This window comes from Octodon degus, unplaced genomic scaffold (assembly GCF_000260255.1).
Source record: "Octodon degus isolate 3935 unplaced genomic scaffold, OctDeg1.0 scaffold00004, whole genome shotgun sequence".
NCBI classification, from domain to species: Eukaryota; Metazoa; Chordata; class Mammalia; order Rodentia; family Octodontidae; genus Octodon; species Octodon degus.
In genome coordinates this window covers 3,652,457-3,666,725 of record NW_004524580.1, presented here as the reverse complement: position 1 = coordinate 3,666,725, position 14,269 = coordinate 3,652,457, and the positions used below count along the sequence as shown (strand labels likewise).

General features: G+C 37.1%; 1 protein-coding gene across 5 annotated transcripts in view; it reads left to right on the top strand.

Moving 5' to 3' along the window:
- The window catches only part of Osbpl8 (oxysterol binding protein like 8), a 192,243-nt gene that overhangs the window by 98,348 nt on the left and 79,626 nt on the right, over nucleotides 1-14,269 (top strand). For 2 of the 5 annotated variants that reach the window (XM_004623745.2, XM_023716081.1), the window contains 2 exons: nucleotides 2,554-2,590; nucleotides 11,018-11,158. In XM_004623745.2, coding sequence (XP_004623802.1) covers nucleotides 2,554-2,590; nucleotides 11,018-11,158 — 178 coding nt within the window. The remainder of the gene's footprint in view (nucleotides 1-2,553; nucleotides 2,591-11,017; nucleotides 11,159-14,269) is intronic. The other 3 variants (XM_023716076.1, XM_023716083.1, XM_023716079.1) reach the window with 3 other exon arrangements.

Below are 14,269 nucleotides of genomic sequence, written 5' to 3'. Positions count from 1 at the left end.
TGTTCTAATGGTGTTTGTAAATAGGATCACAAGTCCGCATCTTGTACAGCAATTAACCACTAAGAAGAATATATGCAGTGTATTATTTGTTGAAAAATAAAAAAAAAAGAAATTGACAGTGCTTTTATTCAACAAAAGCCCTGTCAATTTCTGCACTGATAAATATTTAAGAATATAGGGAAACTGTATAATGAAACTGAGCTTATTAGTTTTACTTCAAATAGAAAATCAACTGTAAAACCTTCAAATATGACTTTGTGAAGCTAAATATATGTTCGTATATATGAATTATGCAGTTCTCTATATAATTCATACATATATAAAAATATGAATAATTTGAACGTCTAATTTCTATTGGAGAGTTGTTGCAAGTCTAGCAAAATCAGTAATTACTCATGTAAATATAGGAAGAGTATTTAAGAAGATGTCTATAAATACTCTTGCAGCATTTATAAAGTCCACAGTTGTCTCTGTTAGCTTTCTAACTAATTTTAGTTTTCTAATGCTATATTAATTATTTACTGATGATAAAATGATTCCAAAACTAAGTGGTGTAAAACAGCAAGCAATTACTACATCAATTCTGTGGGTCAGGAGTCTCCGAGCAGCCTAGCTAGATTTCTGTGACTCAGGTCATGTGGTTACACTCAAGGTGACTTGGTTGGGGAGGAGATGCTCCTGTGATCTGTACTGAAGGCTTGGTTGTGTGGGTGGATGGCAGAGGAGGGCGATGTTCATCCCAGGTCATTCACTGATTGTGCCCACACCTCAGTTCCTGCCTATCAGGCAGCCTTCCGCATGGATCCCTCACAGAGTGGCAGCTGGCTTTCCGCAGTGTGGTTTAACCATGAGAGCTGTCAAGACTGCTAATGTGATGAAAGTCAGTCATTACAGAATCTGATCTCAGAAGAGATGTCCCATCACTCCTGCCCTATCCTAAGTGTTTTAGTAAGTCCAGCATAACATTCAAAAGGAAAGGATTGTACCAGGAAATAGGAGTCACCTGGGGACATCTTAGACATTGCCTGCCACAAATACTTTATTTTCTTTGTGAAACCTTGCCATTTGCAGTGATATAGTCATCAGTAATAAGGACCTGAGCACAGTTGGCTCATTGTCAACAAAGCGGTATTCTTTCAGTTTATGTGTGACTCTGAAGTCAGTTTATAGAAGAATAAGTTCAAATTGACATGCAGACAAATAGAATGGATGCCTAAAGGCTATAGAACATAATTTTAAGCACTGTGAAATAAACATCTCTAGGGATGTAACAGGTTCAAGGTTTTCTCCAAAGAGGTAAGAGAGGCCCACAGCAAACAACTGCAACCTTGCTTTGTCACAGCCAATTAAGTTTTCCTCATTTTTTTAATAAAACTGAGAAACAATATAGTATATATACATAATGAGTGGAAAATATTGAATGGAAATTTATTGATTTAGTTATTTAATTTTCTTTCTTTCATTTGTTCTTTTTTTTTTTTTTTTTCAACATTGTGAGTTAAACCCAGGGTCTTTACACTGCGTTACATCCCCTGACCCCTTTCTGAAATAGCTTCTTGCTAAATCATTAAATTGTTTAGGCTGGTTTTGAGCTTGGAATGCTCCTGCCTCAGCCTTCTAGAGTACTAGGATGATAGGTGTGTGCTACCATGCCCATTTAGTTTTGGTGGTATTGTGCTGACTAACTGAAGTGAAGGTAAGTTGAGATGTCTTTTCCTACCAAGGCAGACCAAAACACTTGTCCGTAAGGCAATGTATAGAATAATGTTGTATATTAAGACAGTGACTACACAAAAGGTCAGTCTTTCACTGTTTCTTTTAGTTGATTATAGTTCTTCTGACTTCATAAAAACCTAGTAGCTCCAAATGATATGCTTGACATTAATTTAGTGGGCCTTAATATTTTGTCTGCTTTAATAAAATTTGTCTAGAACTAATGACTATTTCTTGTTGAATTATTTTTGCCATTTAAAACATTGTTCTGTTTTATGTGTGGAAGCTTTTTGGGCAATGGTTGGCATATGATAAGCACTCAGTAAATATTTCTTTCATGTTTTGTAGAAGAAACTATGTCTCTGTGTAATGTTAAGTGCTTTCATGGCATGTAGAACTAATATTTAATAGTACCTGAGTGTTGTGTGTTTTTCAACCACCTTAAATTTACAGAATGAATAGCTTTTGACTCTCTTTCACTTTTCTAAATGATTTTTACCAACCTTAATCCACACAGTTTCTTGAATTACAATTGAAAATGACTTTTGACTTGAGTAATTTCAAAACAGAATACTTGGATGATTCCATTTTTCTCTTCCTTCTTTGTTTTCCAAATTTAAAATAAATAGTTGATAATTCCTAAGCCAGTTTATTTTGGTGTAGAAAAGGAAATTTCTAAAAACCTACAGTTATGAGGATTGATGTGCATGTGCTTTCTACTTATAAACTAATGCTATTTTCCTTGTCCTTTTGTTTCACTGCTGCTTCCATCCTGATGCATTTTGCTTCTTCCTGATTTGGATTGTATTTGTTTGCTGCTCAATTACTCTGCATTAAAAGCTTCTTGGTGATAGCAAAGATATCCTTGGGCCAGCAAGTAAGTAGCTTGAGTTTAAATGTCATGTTTGGGGACATGAAAATATTTTGATGTGTACTTACAAAATTCAAATGATATCTCAATTTTGACTTATTAAATCTTCTTTTCTTTCTAGGCATTTAAAGGCATTTACTTTGTAGTATAATAGTGATTATAATAGGGAACAGAAATGTTAGCTGGGTGTGGTGGTTACACCTGTAATCCCAGCACTCAGAGGAGGCTGAGGCAGGAGGATCACTGTTAGTTCAAGGCCAGGCTGGTCTACACAGTGAGTTCAAGGCCAGTCTGAACTACATAGTGAGACCCTGTCTTGGAGGTGTGTGTGTGTGTTGGGGGGAGGCATAGAAATGGTCAGTGCTGCCCGGCGCCCATCTGTTCTCATTGATTGTCAGGGACCAGCAGTGTTATTTACATCTTTAGGTGCTCAAGATGCCTCTTTACTTAACTGTCTAGCTGATAATTTAGACCTCTTTTTCATAGCATTCCTTTTTCAGTGATTAGAAAACATGAAACAGACTACTTTGCAGCTGATCATAGTACAAGAAGCTCACTGCCATATGAAAATGATACATTGTTTTATTCTGTTTATTTAGAGTTTTTATATAAAATACTTTTATTATTTTTTTTTACTTTTAACATTTTTTATGCTTTTTGAAATTTTATTAATGGAACATGCTTTTACTTTAGGGATTAAGAACCGTTTAGAATTATATTAACAAATTTCACAAAGAGGTTCTTAGGGATGGGGCCAGGCCCATAAAGCGTGCTGCCTGCCCCTCTATTTGGAGAGCAACAGGGATAACGTTAGTACTAAACATTCTGAGAATTACTGAGCTAAAGGAACAGTTATGGATGGTCTTATAAAAGAATATTGTTATAAATGAAGAAATGAAAGCTAGGAGATTAAGTATCCAGGAAGCATTGGTTACGAGTTCACTGTATCTTCTGTTACTCAGAAATCAGACTGAAGGTATTTGCTCAATTCAAGTTTAATCAAGTATTTAAAAATTCCCTGTATCAGAAATTAGACAGGGCCGAGGAGATGGCTCAGTAGAATAAGTGCTTCCCTGGCAAGCACAAGGGCCTGAGTTCAATCCCCGGTTTCGCAAAAAAAAAGAAAAGAAATTAGACAAATATTTTAATATTATTGAAGAACAAAGAAATTATATTGGTTTTGGATATATTAGTATTTTTCTCTAAGTAGTTTAGTCTTTAGTCTAGGGCTGGGGATGTGGCTAACTTGTAGAGTTCTTACCCTACTTACACAAAGCCCTACAGCACCCCCCCCCCACACACACACGTGTTTGGTGTAGATCAGGTGCTGTTTGTCCCCAGTATTTGTTAGAGCATGTATATATAATTTTATTCTAAAAGTAAATTATATTAAAATTCTTTTTCCAGGATGAATGAGATAGCTTAGTGGTTTAAGGGTTTGGCTGACAAGCACAAGGTCCTGACTATGACACACCTTTTTTTTGCGGTACTAAGGATTGAACTCAGGACCTTATGCTTGCAAGGCAAGCGCTTATTCTACTGAGCTATCTCTCCGGCAAGGTCCTGGCTTTCCCAGTACAAAAAAAAAAAAAAAAAAAAAAAAATCCTTTTTAAAAATTCTTGACTGCAACAGTTTGTAACTTTTAAAATATATTCCCTATTATATAATCCAGTATTTCTAAGACAACTACTACTTTAAAAGGAAGAGAAAAATACAGAAATCTTATAGTTTTAGGACTTACAGATTATTTAGGACTTTAAAACTTACTTTTTTTTTTTATCTTACCTTCAATTTAGATTGAGAGCAAACCCCAGAACTTGAAAATTATAAAACTCTTCAAATTTTATTTATTATTTTATTTTATTTAGATGGGGAATGGTGGTCCAGACTGGCCCAGAACTCTTCCTCTTGGCCATAGCCTCCAGAATAGCTGGGATTACAGGTGCACCAGTGTTTTATATTGATGAGTTGAATTTACAAAGTAGAGAATGTTAGTTATAGATTCATATCCATATTGAAGGCACAGCTGGTATGTTAATTGCAATACTATTGGTTATTCCAGTGTGATTTCTACTAAATATGAGCAGAGTAGTGTGAGCAGCAGATTATTTTACCTCTACTGTAAAGAGAACCAGCAGAGGGCACTGCAGGAAGTGAATAAGGGAGGGCAGTCCTGTAGCGTTTCACTACCCAAATGTTTCTTCAGCCAGTTAGCAGATACTTAGCAGTTATGTGCCAGTGAACACGAATAAAGCCACTGTTCTTATGCTTCCAGTCAGATAATCTACTATTATATAAATAGCATAGGACACTGAAGTGATTTTTATGTTGTACAGAACCTTTTTTGTTTGTGTAGTTTTTGAGGCTTATGAATGGGGTGAGAGAATACAAATAGAAAGTTGGATTTCCTGTTTTTCTTATAAAGAAGTGCACTGTGAGCTCTGCCATTTCTACATACTGTCACACTTCAGGGTAATCGGAGTACTACCTTATTTTAAGATGGATTCAAAGGAGGGAAATAAAACTAAACTAAATTTGTACTTCTAGAATGATTTCCTATTTTACACAGTGAAGTTATTCAAGACATGCATATATATATATATATATTTTGCTGATAAAGTCCTAAAGCCAAACTGTCTGATTCATACAAAAGAATGTCTTATGTAAATGATAAAGCATAACCACTGAGCATATATTAAGCCAATATACAACTCAAAGTAAAAAGTAGAATCTTAAAAATATCTTACATCAGGGCCGGCCAGATAGCTCAGTGAACTGAAACACCTGCTTAGGCAGAACACAGGGACCGGGCTTCAATCCGTACCACGAGCCATGCTGGCCTTTGGGATGTGCTGAGAAGGTGATTGAGACTGAGTGTGGTGGTACATGCTTGTAATCCCAGTGCTTGGGAGGCTGAAAACAGGAGGATCACTACAAATTTGAGCTGCCTAGTAAGACTCTGTAGACTCTGTATTAAATACATAAAAAATAAATATATCTCACATCTTCCTGCCTGTTACTCCTTGACTATCTCCAAAGGTAATGACTATGCTGTCTTGTTTTAATTTACCACTTTTTACTTACTTACTTTATTTATTTTGGCTTTTTAAAGATAGGATCTTGCTATGTAGTTCAGGCTAGCTTTGAACTCCCTATGTAACCCAGGCTTTGCTTGAACTGGAAGTCCTTCTGCCACAGTCTCCAGAATGCTGAGATTACAGCCCATACCCAGCTTTCTTTATTTTCTGACAGCCCCCCCCCTTTTTTTTAATAATACCGGGGATCCAACTCAGGACCTTGAACTTGCCAAACAAGCACTTATTCTACTGAGCTATATCTCCTCAGCCCTTTTTCTTTGCTTTTTGAAAGCAAGCTTTCTTGCTTTTTTTTTTTTTTTTTTTTTTGGCAGAACCAGGGCTTGAACTCAGGCCCTTCACTTGCCAGACAAGTGCTTATTCTACTGAGCCATCTCCCTGGCCCCTTTCTTGCTATTTTAAAATTAACCAAGTTTTGCTTGGTTTTAATTTTGCAAGAATGGTATACAATATGTAATCTTGCTTTTGGTGGTGAATGATGTATTTTCTACTTCTGAACCATGTTGTTTCTTATAAAAATAGACCTATTTCTTATAAAAATGACCATTCCACTTTCAGTGCTAAGTGCTGTTTCATCATATAAATGTGTCAGAGTTTATTAATCCATTTTATTTTCAACTGATACTTAATTATTGGTTTCTACTTTATAAATAACATTGCTATTCATTTATGCTCTTGATCCTTGGCATACACAAGTAGTAATTTTCAAGATATAAATCTAAAGGCCAATGAGATAGCTCAGTGGACTAAGCACCTGCTTAGCAAGGACTGGGGTTCCATCCCTGTTACTGCATGCTGTGCCAACCCTGTCCCCGGTGCTCTGAGCCAGACGGGTATGGTGGCATGTGCCTGTAATCCCAGCAGTGGGGAGGCTGGAAACAGGAGGATCATTGTGACTCCAAGCTGCATAGTGAGACCCTGTACCAAATACATTAAAAAAAAAAAAAAGACTTAAATCTAAAGGTAGAATTGTTAGACCTATGTAGGGTATGCTGAATGAAATTCACCTATATATAAAATAGCTTAAATTGTTTTCTCAAGTGCTTGTATCCATGTGTACGGTACCAGTGTGCCAGAGGGGTCTTGTTCCCATCATCATCATCATCATCATCATCATCATCATCATCATCATCATCATCATCATCATCATCAGTATTTGATGCTATCACACTTATGTTATTTTAATCTTATTATTAGGTATTTATCTCATTTTGATCTTGGTTTTTATTTCTTATTAAGGACAAAGAATATCTTTTTATATACTTTTATATACTTATTTCTGTGAAATGATATATGATTATTTCCCTTAGTTTTCTGTTATGCTGTTTTTCTAATTGACTTGATAGAAATATTTTTTTCAAACATTCTCATACCAACTTTTTGTTAATTACAAGTGTTACAAATATATTCTTTTCCTGTCTTGTGCCTTTCTTGTCAGTTCATTATGGAATCATTTGGTTAAATGAATTGCAATTTTAATATAGAATTTATTCTTTTGTTTTTTGGTCAGTGTTTTGCTACATCTTTTTTAAAAAATCATCATTCCGTAACCCAAGTTCATAAAGATTCTATCTTAGCGAATTCTATAGAAGTCCTGATAGTTTCAGCACTGCTGAAAAGTCCAAGTCCCAAGTCTCCTCTGAGAGGTAAGATACTCTTAGCTGTGAGCCCCTGTACAAATGAAAAGAAAGTTAAATATTTCCAACATTCAGTGGCACAAGATAGACATTTCTATTCCAAAAGTGACAGACCAGTGGACCAAAGCAAGTCCAAACTCCAACAGGGCAAACGTTAAGTCCTGTAGGCCCATTTGGAATGTCCAAAGCAATCTGGGGTAAATTATGAGCTTGCAAGGGTTTGCATGATGCCACCCCTGTGGCACTTGCAGTGGTTGTAGCTCCCATGGCTTCTCTCTTAGGCCTGCTTTGCTGGTTTTCTCAGATGATCCATGTTCCTGGATTCTCTAAACTTCTGGGGTCTGCACTGGACTACAGCTTCACACTCACAGCTTCACACACTGCCCTTTCAGCGGCACACTACCTGACCTCCCTGGCCTTCTGAAATTGAGGTGCAAGCCTTCTTAGCCACACAGCTCTTGCATTTTCATGCACCTAAAGCCAGCGCCATGTGGATACTGCCAAGGTCTGCTGCCAGCCAGAGCAGTGGACAGGCTTTTCTTCTCTCTTGGCTAATAGGGGTCAAGTGCCTGGATTGCGGAGCACTCTGCGTCCAATTCTAAGCAACAAATTCTCTGTGCTGCTGCCATTCTGGAACTTAGTGTGGCTGCTGCCATTTTGGAACATGGTTTTCTACAGCTTTCTCCTCAAAGGAAAGTCTTTCACTTTGGCAGTTTTTAGGCTGCAGAGGGTGAGGTACTGCTCTGCTCCTGCTTCTGCTCCATTCTTTTTTATTTAGGGTCTAGAGTCTCACTACACAGATCAGAATCATAGTGATCCTCCTGTTTTCAGCCTCCCAAGCCCTGGGATTACAGGCGTGTGCCAGAATGCCTAGTCTCATGTGCCCTGGAGGCAGGGCTGGCGTGGCAGGCTACGGATGGAACTCCCAGGTCCTGTATCTGCCTAAGCAGGTGCTTTAATCTGCTGTGCTATCTGGCTGGCCCTCTGCTGTTTCTTATGATGTCCTTAGGCCATCTTTTTTATATTCTTGTTCCTACTCAGTAATCAAGATTTCCTCTGCTCTACCTTTGCAGTTCACAGCTTTACCAGAGCTTCCTTTTTTGCCGTATTCACAGTGTTTTAAATCATCTTGTAGGGCTCTTTGCTTGTGATTTTCAACAAAAATCTAGCTGAAAGTCCCCAACAATAGCTATGTCACCACCTCAACATTTGCCTGCCTTGAAATTTTTTCTGCCAGTTTAATTAGTCCACTGCCCATAATAGTCTCAGGCAAAGTCTCTGGACATAAGGAAAATGCAGACAAAACTTTTTACTGAGCCGTAACACACATTGTCTGGAGTCCAACAGCCAGTACAGTCCGTCTTCCCAGCAGAAACCTCCTGAGCCTGGTCTTTATTGGCAGGATTTCTGGCAACCTCTGGTCTTCTGAGCTTTGACCAGAATCTCCCATACAGAACAGCCTAAGTTATTTCAGCACTGCTCTTTCAGACGCCATCTCCAAAGCATTCCAAACATTTCCCACAAGGCATTCCCATAGGCTCTTGAACCACATGGTCAGATGTAGTCACAGCAGTGACTCCACTTTTTGGTAACAAACAGTGTCTTGGTTACTTTTCTCATGTTGCTGAGATAAAATACCTGACATCCAAATTAAAGAGGGAAAGGTATAGTTTGTGAAGGTTTTAGTCTTAATCTGCTGGCTGCAAAGCAGGGTATTATAGCAGAAGGCAACAGTTCATGGCAGCGGGATACACCAAAAGCAAGAGGAGCAAAAAGGGAGGAGAGACCAAACCTCTTTTTCTCCCCTACATTGTATACGGGCTTCCCGCCTTAGAGTTGGTGTAGCACTCACACCCATAGTCACAGCATAGGACTATGAATCAATCACAAACTGTAGAAGCCAACCCCATGGACATCTAGACACAAGCCGTGGGACTGTGTTGTATTAAAATTAAGAGCTTAATTTGTTAGCGAGAACCACAAAGAAACGAGAGGACTTTTCTGAAGAGGTGACATTTGAACCCACAGTATTCCAAGCAGAAGGAGCAAGATTTATACAGGCACCAAGGTTGACAGGGAGGGTTTTGTGGAATACTAAGAAGGTCATTATGACAAGAGCAAAATGAGTGACAGGAGAATATTGGAGAATGAGGTTGAAGGACAAGCAGATACCAAACCATATTTGCTCTTTAGGGTGTGAATTTTAAGTAAAGTGAAAACCATTAAGGATATAGTGAACAGGTAGAGATCTGCTGCTGAGGGCCACTAGGAAAGTAATGGTAGCTTGGATCAGAGAGGTTGTTGTGGAAGTGGGGAGAAGTACTAGGATTCCAGATAAATTTTGAAGAGAGTCTAAAGATCTCACAAATAATTGGATGTGAAATAATAGGGAAAGTAAAATTATATACATCTAAGGTTTTTGTCCTTAGGAGAATGGGTTAGATAGGAGTAGTGACACTATTAAGATGGAGGAGAGAGGGGTAGATTGGGAGGATAAATAAAATCAACAATTAAAGTCTAGGTAAGTTTGAGATACCTAGTAAATAACTTTAAAATGAGGCAATTAGACATGTGAGTTTTAGTTTGGGGGAGATGTTAAAGCTGGAGATACAAATTTAGGAGATATTAGTCTGTATTTTTAATTGACTTGGTAAATACTTTTGTATATCTTTAATGGAATAAATGAAAGTGCTTTATAGTTTTACTTGGAAATAGAAGGAGCTAAAATCTCATTTTGTAGAGTTCACTATGAAAAGTTGCAGTGATATGGTTTAGGAAAAAATGATATTATTTTGAATGTAATATTCTGGTTAAGTTGAAAAAAAGCACGAAAACATAAAATGAAAAATTGAGAACTAGGTCAGTTTAGGCTTAATATTTACCCCATCCCTTTACTGAGTGTTTGTTTTCGCTCCTCTCTTTTCTCATTTCTATCCTTTTATGTTGCTTTCTTCTTTTGTTGGCAGCTTGGCTCTAAGGGTGAGAAGCAGCCTCAAAGAGCACTTTTTACACTGATTATGGGGTCAGCAAGTTTTTAAAAGACAGACTTTGGAACCAAATGGTCCTGATTTAGTGCCTTACCTCTATTTACTGACTACTTTGTCTTAGGCCAGCCATTCTCTGAACCTCAGCTTTTGAAACCAAAGCCTAAAACAAAATCCTGCTTTTCATGAGAATTAGAAGTTAAAGTATAAGTACAAATGCTAGTACATATAAGGTATTCTTTTGGACTTCTAATAGTTTGTATTTTTTTCCTGGTTACTAATGAGGCTGAATATCTTTTTATATGCTTTTTTGAGGGGCTTTTCCCATTAAAGATGACTTTATCTCCTGCCTGGCAGATACAAGGTCCTGAGTTTGATTCTTGGTACCCACCTCCCCCAAAAAAGACTGTCTTATTTATCATTTTACTGGTAAATGTAAAGAGCTAATAGCTTGGTGAAAAGTTCACAGAACACCGTGGGGTGCTGGTCTTTCACCTGCCTATGTATCGCATATTTGAGTCTTGCCTATTTGCATATTTGTCAATTCTTGGATTGATAATCATGTGAATTTATTAAAGTATTAAGCTGTAAAATGAATTTAATTATTAAGACCATTTCAATTGTTATTCTGTTTCATCTTATTGAATATTTCATACGAATGTATTGAAATATTCATACGAATTTAGGACTAACAATCTTTGCTTTTTTTCCTTGAGCTGCTGTAGCAAACAGTGACGAATCTCAGCTTCTGCTGACACCAGGAAAGATGAGTCAGCGCCAAGGCAAAGAAGCTTCTCCGACACCAACTAAAGATTTGCATCCACCATCTCTCAGTCCAGCAAGTCCTCACAGCCAGGGTGAGAAGTTGTACCGTGGTGCTTTGTTGTGTTTGCTTGTTTCTGTGGATGAAGACAGAATGACATTTGAGGTCTATCATGATATTTCTTCTTTTAAGCTAACTTTTGCTTTAAAAACCTTGTAAGAATTTGAATTTTATTTGGGTTATTCTTAATAATCTTAAATTACCTGTTCCTTTATAGTGCTTTAGTTTTTCTTATTCTCTCTAACATACTTAGTTATTCCATTCATTTAATTCATTGATTCTCTTACTTGTTGGTCTTATAGTGAGTACCTTTAAACTCTTACAGAGTATTGAAGATATAAAAGAGGTTTTGTTTGCATGGGTTATATCTGTTGATGTGTCCTGTACTATAAATTAAAATTAAGAAAAATTAAACATTTTTCTATTTATTTAAAATATGAGTTACATATTAATATGAATAACATTTCATTTTTTTGTTACCTCATATACTTATCATTTCTTTGTATTCAGAACATTCAGAATCCTCTGTATAGCTGGGCATAGTGGCATCTGCCTGTAATCTCAGTACTGAGGAGTCTGAGGCAGGAGGATCACTAAGAGTTCAAGGCCAGCCTGCACTACATAGTGAGACCCTGTCTTAAAAAAAAAAAAAGACCAAAAACTGTGCTTAATGTTTGAAGATACACAATTAACTGTTGCCAGCCATAGTTATCATACTGTGCTATAGAACATTAAAATTTGTTCCTTATTCATTTGCACCCTGCTTACCACTCTCTCTACCTCCTCCTTCCTTTGCAGACCTAGTAACAGTTTTCACTCAACTTCTATGAGATCACATTTTTTAGTTTCTAGGAATAAGTGAGACAGGCAGTATTCATCTTTCTGCATCTGACTTACTTCACTTAGGTTTGTAGTTTCATTAATATTGCTGCAGATGACAGAATTTTAGTCTTTTTATGGCTGAATACTACTCCATCACATATATGCACATCATACTTCCTTTAGCCATTCCCCCATTTGTGAGCACACAGATTGATTCCATACTTGGCTGTTATACATAGTGCTGAACTGGATATGGGAGTGCAAATACCACTTGAGACACTGATTTCCTCGCCTTTGGATATATACCCTATGGTGGGATTCCTGGGTCAGGAGTAGCATTTTTATTAGAAATTACTATCCCCTCCCCCCACCTTTTGAAAGTCTTTGTACATCTCTTCAATAAATATTTAGCTTAATGAAAGCTATACTGCAATATTGGCTTTTGTAATCAGTGTGTTATGTGATTATCTGATTGAATAATGAATAAAACTTGGTCGTACAATATATGTATCTTTTATATATAATTTTAGATACAATATTTTTCTTTAACTATACACCAAAACTTGACGAGTAGTAGTTCCTTAAATGTTTGTTACTGGGCTGCCGACATAGCTGAGCAGACTAAGTATCTGCTTAGGCAAGTGCAGTGACCAGGCGTTCGATCCCCAGTTCCACATGCCATGCCTGCACCGCCCCCGGGTGTGCTGAGCTGGCAGATGAGTCTGGGTGTGGTGATGCATGCCTGTAATTCCAGGGATGGGGAGGCTGAAAACAGGAGGCTCACTACCAGTCAGAAGTGCGTAGTGAGAACCTGTACCAAAAACATAAAATGAAAATATTTGTTACAACATGGAATTTAAAAGTACATCAGAACACTCTCCATACTCTGTTAAATTAAAATCTACTGGTCTATTTTGCATTTCAAATGGCTCTTTGCTTGTGCATGATTTTTTAATATCATTTGGAACATGTGTATTCACTGAATGATGCAGATTTTCCAAGTGTTGACACATTTAAAATTATACTATCAAGAAGTGCTTTACCCATGTTTCCCCTTTTTGTCACATAGAATTTTAAAGAGCCAGTGAGATAGCTCAGCAGACTAAGCACCTGCTTAGGCAAGTGCAGGAACCTGGCTTCGATCCCAGGCGTGCTGAGCTGAGATCGTAATTCCATTGCTGAGGAGGCTGAAAACAGGAGGATTACTACAGGTCCAAGTTGCATACCTGTACCAAATACATTTAAAAAAAAAAAAAAAAGAATATTAGAACTATATGAATGCAAGGTCAAAGTTAATAATTTTACAGCTTCTTCAAGGACAGCTATAAGTAAAATACATTCTTTAAGTACTTACCATGAAAAACTCTATTTCTACTATTGTAGCTTGATATATCTGCCTGAATTTGTAAGTTGCCAGCAGTTTTATTCCACATTGTTTTTTTTTTACTTTGAATGAAAACATCAACACAATGAAAAAATAAGACCAATTTTGACTTTACAGACCCTCTAAAAACATCTTGGAGACTCCAACAGGGTTCACAGATCATATGTTTTAATTCATAGTTGATGAGTTTATAGAGTGGATTCTGCTACTCAGATACAGTAGGGTAGATTCTACTGACTCAGGTCAGTTTATTTAATCAAATTTCAGCTCTGCTGTGGTACTACTATAACTACAAGAGAAGAACTTTTCTTTTAAAATGAAACTTGAATTTGGTGTTTTAAAGTTAAATATGTGTAATCATCCCACTTGATGTTTTTACTTTTTGTGGTTTCTGTTACCTGCTACCAACTGTGGTTTGAAATACTAAATGGAACATTCTGGCCGTAAACAACTCATAAGTTTTTAAGTACACTCCTTTTAGAATAGTGATGAAGTCTCACAGCATCCTGTTCCATCCACTATGAAGGTGACTTGTCCCTTCCTGCATTGTACCCATGCTGAGTACAGAACCTAATTTAAGCCATGGCAGTTAGAGAGGAGAAAGAAAGAAACCACAGGGCCAGGGATCTAGCTCAGTGACATAAGTGCCTGCCTGGCTAAGGGCAAGGTTCTGAGTTCAATCCCCCATACCAAAAGAAAAAACAAACCACAGTCATATAATTTGTATTACAGTATGTTTTCATAATTATTCTGTCATTATTAGTTATTGTTAATCTCTCACTGTGCATAACTTATAAATTAAACTTTTATTTTGTGTAGAGAGAAGCATAGTGTACATATGGTTCATTACTATTTGTGGTTTCAGACATCCACTGGTCTTGAATATATCCCCTGTGGTTGGAGGAGGGGAATTGTACTTGATTGAAATGGTTTTTTTTT